Source organism: Tachysurus vachellii, chromosome 3 (assembly GCF_030014155.1).
Source record: "Tachysurus vachellii isolate PV-2020 chromosome 3, HZAU_Pvac_v1, whole genome shotgun sequence".
NCBI lineage: Eukaryota > Metazoa > Chordata > Actinopteri > Siluriformes > Bagridae > Tachysurus > Tachysurus vachellii.
In genome coordinates, this window is record NC_083462.1 from 10838663 (window position 1) to 10856361 (window position 17699).

The following is a 17699-nucleotide window of genomic DNA, read 5'->3' on the forward strand; positions in this document are numbered from 1 at the left end:
TCCATAAAAGGATTTCTAGTCCCCTTTTAGAATGAAACACCAATGTACTAAACTGAATCTCATACTCATCCCCTCTTCATATTCAGGACCACTTCAAAGCATTTAACAGCACAAAAGTTTAAGACTCTTCATCCTGATGGAAAAAAACAGCTCAATCATTTTACTATTGGTAATGTTACAAATGCTCACATCCAAGACAAACTTCTCTGTAGAAGTTCAATTCAATTCAATTCAAGTTTATTTGTTTAGCGCTTATTACAATTGACATTGTTTCAAAGCAGCTTTACAGAACATAAACATAGAACAAAAGGTTAATATAAAGAATAATAGAAAGATTAATAGAATACAAAATTCAAAATGAATATTTAGTTCAAGTCTGTCGTCGAGTGTATAAAGAGAGTTGATCATTTGTGTAAATGAAAATGGACTTTCTTGATGATGCACAGAAAAAATAACATTACTGCAGACAGTCTGCTAATGTATTCAGTCCTCAAAATGGCACCGATTACAGTGTGGTGTCACACAAGTCATAACGATTCATAACGATATGAGTCTATTTCCAGTGCCCTAATCTTATTGGTCGAGCAGAGATGCAAGAGTGTTTAACCATACAGGGACCCGTGTGTATCACGCTGCACTGTCTGTCTGTCTGTCTGTCTATCTATCTATCATCCATCCATCCATCCATCCATCCATCATCCATCCATCCATCCATCTATCTATCTATCTACCTATCTACCTATCAAAACTGATTCTACAATAGAGTTAGCAATGACTCTGAAAGAATCAGAAAACACAGATACATTTTTTACAATATAACTTTAGACATAAGCAGGATTATTAGCAGGATTTCCAGCTAGCCGTATCAGTGGCTTTTTTCAGGATCTATTTCCATTAGCAGAGCAAAAATAAATAAAGTCTATATCCATATTGTGTTTGAAACCTCAGTAAATAGATATTAATGCCTTGTTTCTAGAATTGTTGCATTGTATAACAGCAATATCGAACTAAATATAAGCACAGATTTGACTACCTACAGCCCCACTTACATTTACCACAGACGTTTCAACATTTAGAAGACCTGCGCTTTTGCTCGTGCTACACTTTTCTACACTGAGAACAGTCAAGTTCTCTCCACTGCAGAGACAAGCGTGTTAAAATTTTCATATCATAAGCCTGTTTATCATGGATATTACAGTCATTAAATCTTAGAAATAGTCACGAGTCTTCCTTTTTCCTCTATTCTGAGACGCACGACACAATGCAGATACACAGAAGGCCTGACTGTTTATGTTCACATGACATCATTGCTCAGAGTCAAACTCAGTTTCTTCCACTGCCTCCCTGCCTCATACAGCCACTCGGATGGAATGTTTTTTTTTTTCCTCATAATCACCTGACACCATTTCCAGTTAATCTTTCGCATTTTCCCAGTCATGGGAATGAAAGACCACCTCAGTTCCTAGCACTAATATTGCAGTGAAAGTGCACAGCTTCAAAAACTGTGAGAGAGTAGAAAGAAATTTGGTCAAATTGTTGTCTGGACAACAAAATGGATTTGGAACATTCAGATGTAATCTCCTTTACAAAAATAAATAAATAAATAAAATTATTCTCTACCAAATCCACACTCTGAGAAGGGTTCAAATCACACACACACACACACACACACACACCTCTCAGTGTACTACTCTATTCTCAACTACTCTAATATTAGGTTAGCATGCCTGTGCGTTTACACCAAGTCAGCTGAGAAATATTCACAACAGTAGGAGTGCATGGGATCTTTGCAGCAGTTAGTGGATTTAAACATAAACCTGGTGTATTTAACGTCACCATGTTATTGTTGTTCTTTCGGCTGCTCCGTGTTCGGTGTCAAAACATCTGGTCCGTATATTTTGATTTGTTGCAGATTTTACGCAGAAAGCCCTTCCTGAAGCAACCCTCCCATTTTATCCAGGCTTAGGACAGGCACTGAGAGTTAGCTCTTCAGTGGCTGGGTTAGCTTTCTGCCTGGGAATTTAACCTGAGTGTGGCAATGAGAGCACGGGATCCTGTAGCTAGACCACCTGCTCCATGTATTTTGTAATAATGTGCCTCAGAGAGATGTGTGAGATCTCGTCCTGGTTCCAACTGAAATCTAGCTGCTTTAAGTGACCCAACCATGCAGTGTGTTTGTGCCTTTTTTTATGCAAGACCGCTCTATTCTGGACATTTATACCAACAAAAAAGAAAAAAAATGAAGCAGACATTAACACAAAAATTTATAAAATTTGGGAAGAATAAGTAACTTAAGAAATGAAAAGGATATGAAATAGTTTTCTCCTTGAGTCCGCCCCAATTCCACTCATGCACACAAAGCTCCACCTACAGAACCTATGGAGGCTTGACTAGCGTTATGAGGCACTCAAGGCACACATACACAACATTAGGGGCACACTTATAGTTTATGTAATTTTATGTCGCAACGTAAAACCATCTACAACTGCTCAAAACCACAAAAAATTCCCTCTCAACTTAAATGTCAACTTGTAAACGGTCTCAACAACCAGCTCCTTCTCTGTTACAGAGTGACATCAAATCATCATGGCTGTCCACATTGTGAACTGTAAACTTACCCTTTTCTACTTTTATATTATTTCATAGCAATACTGGCTTTAAAGCAGTTAATTTACAGACACAGAACAAATTACTCTTTTGAGAAGTTAATCATCAACATTTAATCTGTCCCTAATATTAGCCAGCTACTGTCTCCCGGCTAGCTTGCTGCTAAGCTAGACACTATTGTCAGCTGTTGTTGCTGTACTGTATTTTGAATCAAAAATACTGCATAAAATGTTTGAACTTCGTTACAGTAGAACAGCACCCAAAGCTACCCAGGCCTGTTACTGTAAATATATTGTTAAAGAATCATTTTGTTATTTTTACATAAACTTTAACCTCAGTATTTTCATTCGCATTAGCTTTGCTAGCTATGCGCTTGCTTATTCCACTGCTTAAAAGGAAAGTTACCTCTATAAATACTACTACTACTACTACTACTACTAATAATAATAATAATAATAATAATAATAATAATAATAATAGTATACCAAATAAAACCTTTGTGGACCTTTTAGAAAATGAGACTGATTCACAGTGTACAAAGAAAAAGGTGTTGCTTTGGCTGGCATATCAAAGTTCATATAGGAGGGCATTTCTAGTGCAGTTACAAAAAAACAAATAAATAGAATCACACAGCCCAAGAGAAAGGTTTTAGACAGCGAGGAACAGATCTACACTCGGGTAAGCTCCTTGAACAGCATTATGTAGTACCAACGTGGATGTTTGATTCCCTCAAGGAAGTCTCACTGTCCATTGTACAATAGCTCTCCAGGACCTTTCAGTCCTTACACAACCCAAATGATAAAGATCTGCTCTCTGGTGTAACAAAAATCTCTTTGCACCTTATCTTGAGGTGACAAAACCGGAGTGAATCTAAATCTGTTCATCTCTTGCTTTTTTATTTTTATTTGAACCAAACACAAACCTCAGTGACAATTTATAATATCCCAAACATTTATACATGAATCTGCAAATTGAAATTAAAGTCACTTCTAAACTGGGGGGTGAAGGTGAAGAGCCGGAGCTCACACGCTCAATCAAACTGGATACATCATCTCAGAGAGGGGGAGGTGAACGTGGGCTTCTGAAACCTAAACCTATTCGTCTCACTCCACTGACACTGGCCCTGGAAGTCCTCTGGGAAAGAATGTGATGGCTTTATGAGATTGACTCCTGGCCAAATCTCCACAATCCACTCAATTCAAACACATATTAGTTCTTTAATAAGGATGGAGTGGTCTGTGTATCCAAGGGGCAATAAATAAAAAAATGTGACATGATGGCATGACAGGAACACTAGCAAAACCTTTGGTAAAATTTTGCTACTAGACTTAGCAATGAATTTATATCCTGCTGAAAACCCCAGCTTGGTCTGCATAACTAACAACAAAAAAAAACAGGTTAAGCTGGTGGACCGTCTGTGGCAAGTTATTAGGTATTTTCCAGCCTCCTTATGAGAAACTGAGAAACATTTTTTCCCTTAAACTTGTCTATAGTGTTGCAAAGACAAATTAATTCAGAAACTGTTTCTATTAGCATGTTATGAATGCAAAACAAATTATACCAATAAATGTTACCTTTAGTCCCCCAATACAACTTTATAGTCTTCCAAAAAACACAACAGCGATATTAACAGGCTCGACTCGGTTAGTAATAGATATATCGGTCAATAGATATCTCGGTTATTTCCTAATCTTACCCAGAACTAATAGCTATCATTTCAGGTTTAAGGAGATCTCATTCTATTCTAATCGATTCTATGATCTATAGCACAAATGTGCATGCAATTGATGTATTTTTCAATTTGTTTTATATATATATATATATATATATATATATATATATATATATATGTGTGTGTGTGTGTGTGTGTGTGTGTGTGTGATTTTTGGGCATTCTCATCTTGTTGATTCTGATACTAATTTTGATAATAATAATAATAATAATAATAATAATAATAATAATAATATTACAAGCTGTACAGTTGGGAACTGCTTGCTATCGGGGCGAGCATGAAAACTTTAGTTGTGTTTAGTTGTGGATTTATAGGTGAATCTACAGTAAAGCACAAAAGAAAATCAATAAAAAATAAAATTAATTAAAAAAACACAATATTACATATCTAGCAGATTACTTGTACCAATCAGTAGTTTAACGTCCACATGGCTAACATTTTTACTGTTGCTCTGCTCTCTGAACCTTGAACGAGAGAAGAGAAAAAAAAATAAGAAAAAAAACAGTAATAACTTTCTAATTATCTTTATTTCCCTTTTTTATTTATGAATGTACTTTATGTCCTCATAAATATAGTCAACCGATATAATTTAGCCGAGACAAACATACAGGACACTCAAACTTTGTCATATTAATAAACTCCTTGCTTTTTTTTCAGTTGACAAAAAGCAAGGATGCCCATCAACTCCAGTTGAGAGCATGTAAAGGGGGCGGGGCTTCTAGTTGGAGTATTGAATATGATTGGCTCATTTTTCCTTTTATTAGAATGATGTATAATATTATGCGTATTCTTCAGTGAAATCTTTATTTTTGCATTTGTCTATTTGCTGATCCCATTTACTAAAAAAAGTAGAGTAATTAAGTTAAATAACTAAGTAATGATATGTTCAGAAGACCTCCCTTAAGCATAGCAATAGCATAGATGACCCCTGACCTCAGCTCTACACAATCAAAAATCTAAATGCTGCATATGAATTCTAAATTATGAGCCTTGTGTTATATGTGCTCATTATTGCTGCAGAATGAGAACTAATCTGCAAGTCAAGCTCAGTGAAGAGTGAAGGGTTCATGCTTGGCCTTCACACACCACTGCCTCAAATCACGGCCTCTGTTACTGACGTCTCTTACCTCTAACTTCAGCTGACTGCGATCACACACCAATCCTTTGCCATGACCACAAACACAACACAATTAACACAAAAACAGGAATTAAAGACCATATTTGCTTCTATATCAGCAGGTTGACTCACGTCTTGGAGTGACCACATTGCTTCAGGACCTCTTTTTGAGGTCATAAGCACATACAATGCACTCGCTGTTACATCAGAACCAAGAGAACACTGAGTGTATTACACAAGTGTATGTGAGAAGCATCATCATATTTACTCAGACACATACACACAGTCAGCTGAGAAGGCATTGAGATGTGAAGTGAAAGAACTACACTTTATGCTTACGCAATTTTAAGCTTAGGATTAAACGACAAGGCACCATGCCAGCCTCTTAATAAACAAGCCCATTCTTTTAACCTTAGTCTTGAAAGCCAGACTTTACATTTACATGAGTAAAGATAAATGTTGTTACAGTAAAAACAGATCCAAATGCAAACAACCAGAAAAAATTTGGTTAACTCTATTTACATAATGTCTTATAACAAGCTTATGATTGTCATGGCCTGCTATGTATGCAATATATATTTTAGATGCTCCATTCTTCATTTGTGCATCATTAATAAGTCAGGAGGAGAATCTGAAGTTTACCCCAGGAACATTTGGTGCTATGCGGGAACAGAATGCAGATATGAATCACAGGGCATGATGCAAACACACATTCACGTGTAAGGGTAATATAAGATCTCAGAAAGGAGACACATACACACAGAAAGGAGAACATGCAAAGCGTGGCTCAGTAATCTGGCCTCAGGAAAGTACCAGGAATCCTGGAGCTAGGATTCAGTAAACTTACTCACATACTCTATATGGTCAAAAGTATGTGGAAACCTGATCTTCACAACAAACAAACTTCCAGAATTGTCATGGAGGTCTTTGTATGCTGTAGCATTATAATTTGCAATCAAGAGGCCTGGTCCAGCATGACAATGCCCCTGTGCAGAAAGTGAGATTTATAAAGACTTGCATGATGTGTTAAGGCTGAAGTAAAAGCCCTGACTCTGACCCAACCCCACTGAACACCTTTGGGATAAACTGAACCCCAGACGTCCTCACCCAACATCAGTATTTTATCTCACTGATGCATTGCATCTAGAAGAAATCCTTCTCTGAATAGTGAAGGTTACTATAACAGCAAATCTAGAATGGGATGATAAGCAGGAAGATATGGTCAGGTTAGGGTCACCTGTCCACTAACCTTTGGTCATGTAGTGCATCAGCATTGCTTTAGGTTATGGTACATTATGTGGATTTCATCTTAACAGCATTACCTTCATATGGCATCTCTGAATGGTGGCAAACTAAACAACAGAACACATTCAGCAAACCCAGCTTTGGGAAGGTTATAATAACTTTAAATCTGGCAATACTCAAACCCGAAACCTAAAAAAACCTGAACTCTGATCCTCTTTGTCTGAGCACCATAGCAATGGAAGCCTTATCCACTCATCGCTGCCAGATGGACACTGATCTCAGATCAGTTTAGTCTTTTCTCTCCCTAGAGTAATGGCTGACATTATCATGGCCAGCAAAGTCTCAGATCTGCAGGAGTCTGCCTATTGCATAAGTGCCGTCTAACAGAACAAAACGTCCATAGCATTCACACATTTTAGCTTTTGAGTTTGTTCAGAGTGAAATCTATTGAGATGAGGCCAACAATCCAGTAGGACTGACCATTCATCTATTTGGAAGACGGCTGGGTTCCAGCTGAGTTAATGGGGAAAGTGGGTCATCTCTTTACAAAATGAACAAAGTCTTCCCCAAAAGTACCAGGCGAGGATGAATCACACCAACCCTGCATTCCAGTGCTATTTTATATAACTCTGCCTCTCATAACCTAGAGGTAAGAATCGCTGTCACACAGGTGGATACTTGCAGCACAAAAGGAGAAGGAGGAGGATACATCACGAGCATGCTTGCCCTCGGCAGGAAGTGGTTTCCATGGTGATTTAGATTAAGTTTCCATGAATCATGTACAGGCCTGAATCAACTTCGTATCTAAGCTTGTTTTTCATCTGAGTAAAGTAACAAAGTTATGCTGAATAGCATGGAGTAGCTGAAGACATACTAAAACCCAATGTTAATTGTCCAAGTTTAGCTCAAAAGCTGCAAAAAGATGTAACATGGGGTTACTTTAAATGATTTCAAGGTTCAAGCTTCTCTTCTTCGTGCTGTCTTTTCCTTGCCACTGCTTGCTTGTTTGCTTGTTTATAATTACCGCAAAGCTGCCTTGTGACAATGTCCATGGTTAAAAGCATTATACAAATACAGTGAATAAAGTGAATTAAATTCATTTTAATTTTCTGGATTATCTAGATGGGCCATGTCCGTGATTTTCCTCAGAGAAAATTGCAAGCCAAATGCCCTGCTGTTTTCACCAAACTCAAACATCAAGAAGATGGATTTCTGCTGTATTTCTTCTGCATATTTAATCTCATAGCGTTTATAACAGTGGCCCTCCCAAATATTAGTATATTAACTACTTTCCGAGTCAGGAAACCATTCTCTTACACTCGTATTATTTTTATTACGTTTTTGCTGGAATGTTGATTCTCCCTAAACTGAAATACCAGCCATTGTCTCTTCTGTACTCCAGCAACTCTTGAACCGCATGGGTGCCATGTTGTGAAAGGAACACGATCATGTGACCACGTGGACACACATTAAAGTTTGTTAAAAATACAACCCACTAAAAACCCACTCCTCCTTTAATTATTTAATTCTGAGCTTTTTCATTGAAGAAAACATGTAAAAAAAAAAAAAAAAAAAAGTATTATTCCGATCCACAGAGTGCTTAAAAGTTTGAGAAACTTGAAGAAGCTAGGGAGAAAATCTTGTTAGGAAAGATCACGTGCTTGAAGCGTGATGTAACTCTGCACCATCACATGAGCCTAGACGAAGAAAGGAGACAGAGCATCTGAGAGAGTTAGCAAAGAAACAAGGGAGGACAACATTACTGTACACACACAAGCCTGGGTGAGGAGAGGGATGATCGGCGTAACGCTGTACTTTGTTTTCACAGATGTGTGATCAGTCAGAGCAAACATTTAGCCATTTATTCATATGTTTGACCGTTTTTGGCAAACGTTCACTAACTCTCACATGTCCGTGCATGCTGATATGGCAGACTGCTCGCCTGAGCACGGCATGAATGCTGCAGAGGTGAATGATGCGTGAATGTTTGTTCACCTACAGTATGTTCACAATGTTGTCACAGAAGTTGGCAAACAGAGCGTGTGTTGAAGCGCTTTATCTTCCTAAATGTCAAGGCTTTGACTGATAACACACTAAACATTTTTTTAACATTTAATACTTTTTCACTTTTACTTCTCGTTGTGCTTTTTCTTCTGTAATTATGGATCGCATGCGCTTGCATGTGTGAGTTTGTGTAGGAGTGTTGCTATGTTCCATCTGTTCTTTCTGGACACTTCCCAAATATTCAATTTAGGCAACTAGAGCTTATGTTTAATGACTGGAACATACTTTTTTTAGTCAAATACCAGACACAGAAACAAACCTTAAATTCATTAGCTAGTCCACCAGGCAAGTTAATGGTAAACTGCTACTCATTTCATAGCTTAGATATGTAATCAATCACTTTGTCTCAGAAGAGATTTCCCAGACTATAAAGACATCCTCTATTCACACCGTATGTTAGTTCAGCTCAGAACCCATCTCCAAATGCACAGAAGTAGCGAATGAACGCGGAAATTTAACACGTGCTCCACTGACGCTTTCAGTCTGCATTGCATTCTAGTTGTCATGCCAACATGAAACAACTAGTTGTTAATGGCTGCTTAAGAAAGGCGAAGTAAAGCAATTACATCGCTATAGACGCTAAACAAACAGAAAATATAGTGAAATAATTGCCTCTGACTAACGCTACACCTTCGCCATCCTCCCTTGTGAATGGCTGAAAACTCAGGAGGAGCATTTCAAGTATTTTAGCATGACTCAATGGTTTCGCTTAAAAAAAAAAAGAAAGAAAAAAAAAAGTTTGAGGAAACGGATGACTCACCTCGGAGGAAGAAATATGCTGTGTATTTTTATCTGCAAAAGAAAAAAACAAGAGGTGTAAAATATAATGAAATATTTATGAAAAGATGAGGAATAGCAAATATCTGTTATCTGTCAGAGAGATACATAAAGGAAGCAACATTATGTAGATTCCTTGTACATATGAATACATTCATGGGAAAGTAGAGGGGAAAAACATAGTGTAAATCCCACACACTGTGGAGTGTAGTCTGCATACTCTCACTCTCTCACACACACACTCTCACACACACTCTCACACACACACTCTCACACACACACTCTCACACACACACTCTCACACACACACTCTCACACACACACTCTCACACACACACTCTCACACACACACACTCACACACACACACTCACACACACACACTCTCACACACACACTCTCACACACACACTCACACACACACACACTCTCACACACACTCTCACACACACTCTCACACACACTCTCACACACACTCTCACACACACACACTCTCATGTTTCAGCCCTCTCTCTAATGCCAATTCTGACACAATGTTTGGGTAAAGGCTGGATGACTGCCTGAGTTTCTTTCTGCCTCCAATGAATAAACCCAGTGTCACTCCAACGGTCACTTTCCCCCTCAGAGGCTCGTACAAGAAAAGGGTACAGCAACAAAAAGTGCTTAGCATGAAACCAGTATCGAAAACTATCAGTCCGAAAACTGGTCTTGCTGTGTTATGCACCTTATTGGGGAGATTTAATAAGTGCTTCAATTCGACTATGCTCATAACATCACATAATTAATGAACTAACACTCTATGAGATTGTCTTATGGAGAAAGTTTTGAAATTTATGTCATTGGAAGATTAATTAGACAATTCCAGTGACACTGCTGTACCAAGTGGTTGAGTGGTTGGTGAGATATCCAAAACATTAAGATGCAAGGAATGAAACTACAAAGTTTAATCCCAGACATAACTAACCTGAAACAAAACAAAAACAAAAACATTAGTGTTTCCTTGGTACTAATGCTAAGCTTAAAAAAGGCCTGGAGACATGCTAATGCAGCATGAGACTCATTTAATCAACTCTGTGATTCTCTTTAATGACTGGATCACTTACAACTCGAGTAAATCATCATGGGAAAACTTCACCATTGCCAAGTTCATTATGAACATGTAAGCAGAGATCTGTGCATTCGACGATGGTAAAATCTGCTTGATTGAAACATGGTACATTATTAATTAATCCAAATGAGACATTTTTAGAAGGAGTCTCCAGTGCCAGTCAGAGGTAAAGCTGGGCTTTTGCAGATTCTCAGTGAGCTGCTAAAGAGGTTGTTGAGAAAACAATTTTTTATACCAATTATAACCAATAACAGGATTTACAGATTAGAAATAAATAAATAAATATACACACACACACACACACACACATATATATATATATATATGGGATAGTATACATAAATGTGTTGCAGTATAATAAATTACAAGAAGCTGGTCTTAATTTTATGAGTGTTTAGGAGTCTATTTTAGTAGGATATCAGTTGGAACCGGTTTCTAGAGCAGAAAAGCAGTCAGGTTCACACAAGCTTATTGATTTGGGGGAAGGTGGTGAAATGGTCAAATCAGCAGAAAGATAAAATTACAAAGACTACTGTGAAACCAGAACCCTGAGGCAACACTGGGGAAAATAAGAAGGCATATGTTTCAAAATGGGGGTATACACCCCGTATAGATTAATAAATAGTGCAGTGCTACAAGACATGCCTGTGTTAGAAAAAAATAAGGTTTATACTGTCTTTGATTATATAAGTAGCAACAGAAAAGCTGACTATTACTATTACATTATAACGAGGAAGCTTTGTGCCTTTTCAGCATCTCTGTATCCCTTCATTGTCAGGGTCAGGTGTGAAGTGCATGCCTAAAAGCCAAAAAATATAGGACACGCATCATGGAGCATACATTATTTGAGAATTTCTCTTGCAACAATATAACCTGTCATGTTTTATTTTGTTATTGTAGGCAAGAGAGACATTTTGCTACCACTGTGCGTTGCACTACCCACAGGATTGATTGCTTGCTTCTATTGTTTACAGTCAGAAGGAAAAGAGAAAGCAATTTTTTTTGTTTGTTTTTTTTGGAAAATTCTCCCACCTATTAGAAAAACCTTGGGATTAAAACCAAAACACACACAAACAAACAAAATCCTGTAATATAGCCGACATCTAAAGTCCTGTATCCTTTACGCAGCCGACACCTAAATCAGTGCACTGCACAATATGGAACAACATCTTCACCCTATCTATCTAGCGCACTCCAGTATCCAATTTGGGGTTCAGCCTTTGTCTCTACATAACCATTCATGGATGTATTTGTTTATGAAGTCAGACAGAAATGATGGGATGTCTGCTAAACAAACACCAAGCCCCCACCAAAAGCTCCACGACAGCGCATGCGTAATGATTATTCTTGCTTAATTCCATTTGAATTGGTTGTGATTAAACTGATGTACCTGAAGGGTTTATCTGCTGTACTTTAACAGTCCCGTCTTTACAGATCCTCACATCTCCTGGTCCTTTAATCTTCATGGCTACATCCGTACCGGATTGAGAATTCCGTCTCCTGCGTTTAAACTGGCTGAAAAACCGGCAGCACTGATAACAAACAGCCCAGGCTTGTTCCTCATTGATGGGCTGAGCGTACAGGGATAAAATATCTTCCAGACACAGATCTTCTCCATCACCACAGTCCACTTCAGTGCCTCCAATCTTTACTGCTCCGTCTTCATTCCCAGGCGGCTTGGCCATTATTATTATACTATTATTATTATTATTATTGTTATTATTATTATTATTATTATTATATCACCCTGCCGGTTTAAGAATTAAATAAATAAACGATAACGTCCTTTAGAGAGCTGGAGCATCCTTTCTCCACTCCATACATCCACACTGCTCTCACACACACTCTCTCTCTCTCTGCGTGCTCTCTGCGTGTGTGCGGTGTTTGTGTGTGTGTGTGTGTGAGCGCGCGCGCGTGAGAGAGAGAGAGAGAGAGAGAGAGAGAGAGAGAGAGAGAGAGAGAGAAAGCAGCGCGCACGGTCCGGGTCATATGACGGGTTTCTTTTTTTTTTTGTCCTCGCGGTCCTAAAAGGAGACAAATTGCTGAACACAAACCACCAAGGTGTGGCGGCGTGACGTCACAACGACGATTTCGACACGTGACTGCTGTGTTTGTGACCATGTGGGAACTGGAAAGGTTTGATCAGCCGGTATTTAGCGATTTTAAATACGTTTTAACGCCTCGAATCACTCAGTTATTTTTCTTGTTTATACGTTTCACTGTTACAGGGCTCTCAAGTTTTGAACACAGGCAGTGACATTTCTAACCCCCCACCAAAAAAAAAACCTAAAAAAAACTGTTTCACCAGGATCACTGACCATTTTAACCAAATACATTACAAGTATTTGTTCAATTTCCATTTATTAATGTGTGTGTGTTTGAGTGAGAGAAAGAGAGAGAGAGAGAGGGAGAGAGAAAGAGAGAGAGATTATGACTGGTGTTGTTTATTGTGTTTGTTGCCTTTTTAGACTCCTTTATCATTTGTAATGTTGGTCCCATATAAAACAGTTCGGCTCAAGCCCAGACATTTTTAGGGTCATGATTGAGGACAATGTCCCGTCCAGAGACAAGCTGTTTCGTGTTGAGGTTTTGTTCAAACCGACCATCAAAAATACCCTCTCTAATAAATGTTGTTTTTTTTTTCCATTGGTTGTTGCGTTAAATCTTACCCATATACAATAGTGCTATTTTCTGATTGGTTATTGTGTAGCCTCTTTTTTTGATTTGCTGATAAGTGTCAGGCTCGACTAAGAACTCCAGGGGAGACGCGCTTGATTCCTGCCCAGTTCCATGGAGACAGCGGTGCGGACTGATACATTTTGGGCGCTGCGGCATATTAAATATATGATAAATAGTCAAAAAGTTTTTCTGCGTGAGAAATTCGATGAGCGTGACTGTCACTCTCAATGCGTGACACTTGACAGCCCTGCACTGTTATAAGCGCCGCCATGTTGAAATGACGTCACGGAATAACAACCAGCAGAGCCTCTGAACATCAACAGTGTCGTTTTTTACTGTGATGTTTTGAAGCAATCTTTTGACTACTTTGAATATCATTAAATAGTGTGATTTTTGGATCAAACTTATCGTTCGTGTAATATTTGGCATTATTATTACGTCTACTTTCAAAATAAACTAAGCAAAAACCAAACAACTCTAATTCCAGTTTCTGTAAACACTTTCAGTATTTGTTTTATTTCCAAAATAAGATGTTGGAGTTTGGATGACTGCTGTAATATAATGTACATAAATGTCAAAAAATGTGGGGACGTGGTACCTCACCCGTTAAGGTGTTGGACTACAGATCGAACAGTTGTGAGTTCAAATCCCAGGGCCACCAAACTGGAAAGGCTCATCCCTCAATTGCTCAGAAGACCATTAAATGAGATAAATGTAAGTTGCTCTGACTAACAGTGTCTGCCAAATGCTGTAAATGTTCTTGATGAAAGACTGATTAAATGTTTGGTAGCCTAATGGTTATGCCATTGGGCTACCAAACAGAAGGTTGTGAGTTTGATTCCCAGGTCCACCAGGCTGCCACCCTGAGCAAGGCCATTAACCCTCAATTGCTCAGCTGTATAAATGAGATAAATGTAACTTGCTCTGGATAAGATAGTCTGCCAAATGCTGTAAATAAAAAAAAAAACCCAGCTTCTGTCACAGCAGAATGTCAGGAACCTACAAGCCATTACAGGGTACAATCACACACCACAGATAATCTCCCACAGAAGAACAGGCAAAAGTTGAATAACAATATCATATTTATACCACAATATGAAGTTTTGTAATTGTTTTATGTAATTGTTGATATGGGAAGACTGTTTATATCTTGTGATAAAAGGAACAAAATTATTGTGGAAGTTCCACAACATTAAACTTAACAATAAATGGATAAAAAGTATGATGTGCCATATTCAATACTATTAATACTCAATATTAGGGCTTTCAGAGGAAAAATATGGAAAAAAAACAAAACACTTGTGTTTAGTATTTAAATACAATCAGTTTGATGGTGTTATGAGCAACACCACTTTATGCAGTGCTGAAGCTTCAAAATGGAGGATGTGCTAAATATATAAGTGTGCAAGCATAAAATTTTATACAATATCTCCAGATGTGGGTATAAATTATTGCATAAACATGCAGCTCACTGTAAGCAAACTATTTTGGGACTAACAGATGTTGCACTGAAATCACTTTTGTGAATAGTCAAAGCAAAATTCTGGAATACGCCAAATGGAGGACCTTTTGGACGCCAAATGGAGCCATTTTGTTCACATTTATTTCATAGCAACACACGGACTGTCCGTTTTAAATTGACAGTAGCAACAGAAGCTTTTATAGGTAATATACACAGATTACCCATAACATTAAAACACCTGTAGAATATTGTGCAGGTGGACCTTGTGCTGCCAAAAACAAAGCTCTGACCTTTGAGGCATGCACTCCACCACTTGACTGGTGAACCACTTTTGGTAGGTACTAAACACTGCATACTGGGAACACACCACAAGAAGAGCTGATGTAGTTTCCGCTTTAAGTCAAAGTCACTCAGACCCTTGCACTTTTCTGCTTTCAACACATCAAAATCTACGAAAATAACCTGTTTACTTGCTGCGCTATATCTTAACTCTCGTCAGGTGACACTGTAACAGGATAATCAATGTTATTCACTTCACCTTTCACTGGTTTTAATATTATGGCTGATCAGTGTATTAATATTCGAGATAGCTGACGTGGTTGTATTATTATTCTCTTCATTAAACTCATCGCTGTAAGAAAATTCTAGATTCAGTGAAATGTGAAATATTCTGCCAGCACCACCTAGTGGAAGTGTTAATATGAGTCATGAAATCACACCATCTCATTCTTTATTTTGAAAGTAAACATTATAATTCACACATCACACAAAAGCGCAAAGCACACTGTAATTTGAAGTGGTTTGAATATGTTAATTAGAGACAAGCCGGTGCATGTATCCTAGTCATCGGGTAGATTTTACCAATGGAGCATTTATATATTGAATTAATTTCAAACCAAGAAAAACACACATGAATATGAATGTCACTGATTTATGATTCAGTAATATAGAGGTCCATCAATTTAAGAGACACAAGGCCTATAATTAAGAAAAAATAAATAAAACTAAATAACGTAGTAACGTACACAGTACACACTAATTTGTAGATATATTAAGAACACTCAATAAAAGGCGGCTATTTTGATTAACAATTATAGCTGGGAGTGTGATGGTATACTGGTATGATGATGTCTGAAATACGATACGTTTTGCTCTGCCTTGCTGCATCTTTTCTGTTAATTCAAAAAAATACTTATTTCCATATGTTGTTATTAGTTTTTAAGTCATTAAATGTTGTCTGTTACCTGATACCACAAGAAACTTACATTTTAACATCATGATTGTTCTATACCATTCCAGTATTATTCATTAAATAAAGAAACATTACAATAGTAACCTTATTGACAGGTTCGATAATGTCACCGTGATTTAGTTTGTTGGAACATAATTCATGTTAAATAACTCATTTCTTTCACACAAGGGAAAAAACACACATACGCAGCGCAAATTACAAAAGCCCTTCACTGCTCACAGTGCATTCAGTCCTTATACAGTATGTGCAAAGTGGTTGGCCCAAAAAATGGGAATAAATACATCTAGACTTTTTGCTAAATGATTACTAGCCAAGTTGGAATCGGCTTTTTATGGGCCGGACTATACTATTGGTTCTTTCCTTGCAGCTTAACCTTAGGATGGTGGCATTAAAGTATAACAGAGCCACTTGTTTCAGAGAGTATGCTGGGGGATGTTAATCAGTGTCCTTTCTCTTGACTGCTGAAACCTGCTCAAGCCCCTAATTACAGTCATATCACCAGACCAAAACCCTTGTTACTCTCCTTTTCATGTATGAATGAACTCCCTCCACTTCATTTTGGCTTTGCTGGGACTGAGGCTGCGTCACTGCTTCGAGAAACATCATTTGAGGGAACAGTCACTTTCTTGGACGCTCTCCAGCTTCGTTTGCTGGCTGTAAAAGAACAAGATATAATTGCTGGAACGTGAAGAGAAAGCTCTGCATGCTTCTGCTTATCTGCCTTCTGTCAAAGTTCATAGAACACATTCATGCTGTGGTACATACAGTATGTTATGTATTTTGTATTACAAAGCTTGTACATTATATGTAGGTTGGCCTTGGAGAAATTTGAATAATGTAAGTGACTGTATTATATTATATATTGAAAAACTACACACTAAAATTAATTCTGGTTGTGTTCCAGCCAGATCTAATCATTTTCTGGAGACTGCCACACATATAACTCTTACATCTACGAAATCCCCTCTGTTGACTCATTTCTCTGAAAATATAAAGGATAAAAACAAAAACAATGACGTCAATTCGAGTAAAAACCAACCTTCTCTGTTGATTTGTACATGTGCTAGAGGTTAAGGGTGGTTTTCCACACTGTATCCCTGTGGTAACCATTCTTTTGTCTTTAGAAGACAGAGAAGATCGTGCTTCCACACCTTTACCTACGGGGAAAAGAAAGCAAGAAAAGACACCAGAATTGATTATTGTGACACTCTGTTATGATAAATGTAAAACTGGATATATGAAATTCATTTATTTAGAACCGTTCTTAAATTCGGTGTCATCTAAAAAAAAGTATAGAAATGAAATTGCACAGGATTCCTCTTAGTGAGTACATCATTCCGGCGTTAAAACAGGAGCCGTTTATTCGTACGCATCGATACAAATATAAAAGGAAAGCTGTGTTAAGCTGTACTCATGTTCGATACACATGAATAGAAAGGAGCTTTGGCTGAATGCATGTTGTGATGACATCACAGGATGCATCTCATCCCAGATCTGCAGACAATCTATGGCAATTTTGTAATATTGCTCCATCGAACATCATAGAGTTTGCTTGATTTTGCATTAATTTCAGAAATCGTAACACTACTAAATAGGGTCAATACTTATGCAAGTAACATAAGTCACAAATTACGGCTATTAACCAATAGTAGCTAGCT

At 37.8% G+C, this 17699-nt stretch overlaps 2 protein-coding genes across 5 annotated transcripts in view; both read right to left on the bottom strand.

The window, feature by feature from the left end:
- Window positions 1-12486, bottom strand: part of spire1a (spire-type actin nucleation factor 1a) — a 37366-nt gene extending 24880 nt beyond the window's left edge. For all 4 annotated transcript variants that reach the window (XM_060865695.1, XM_060865693.1, XM_060865697.1 and 1 more), the window contains exons 1-2: window positions 12039-12486; window positions 9526-9557 (exon numbers count right to left, since the gene is read on the bottom strand). In XM_060865695.1, the coding sequence (XP_060721678.1) occupies window positions 9526-9557; window positions 12039-12333 (327 nt within the window). In that variant the 5' untranslated portion in view covers window positions 12334-12486. The remainder of the gene's footprint in view (window positions 1-9525; window positions 9558-12038) is intronic.
- Window positions 12487-15502: 3016 nt separating this feature from the next.
- si:ch211-215i13.3 (brain and acute leukemia cytoplasmic protein) overlaps window positions 15503-17699 on the bottom strand; it is a 5719-nt gene continuing 3522 nt past the window's right edge. Inside the window, exons 2-3 of the mRNA XM_060865700.1 lie at window positions 17081-17198; window positions 15503-16695 (exon numbers count right to left, since the gene is read on the bottom strand). Of these exons, the coding sequence (XP_060721683.1) occupies window positions 16644-16695; window positions 17081-17198 (170 nt within the window). The 3' untranslated portion in view covers window positions 15503-16643. The remainder of the gene's footprint in view (window positions 16696-17080; window positions 17199-17699) is intronic.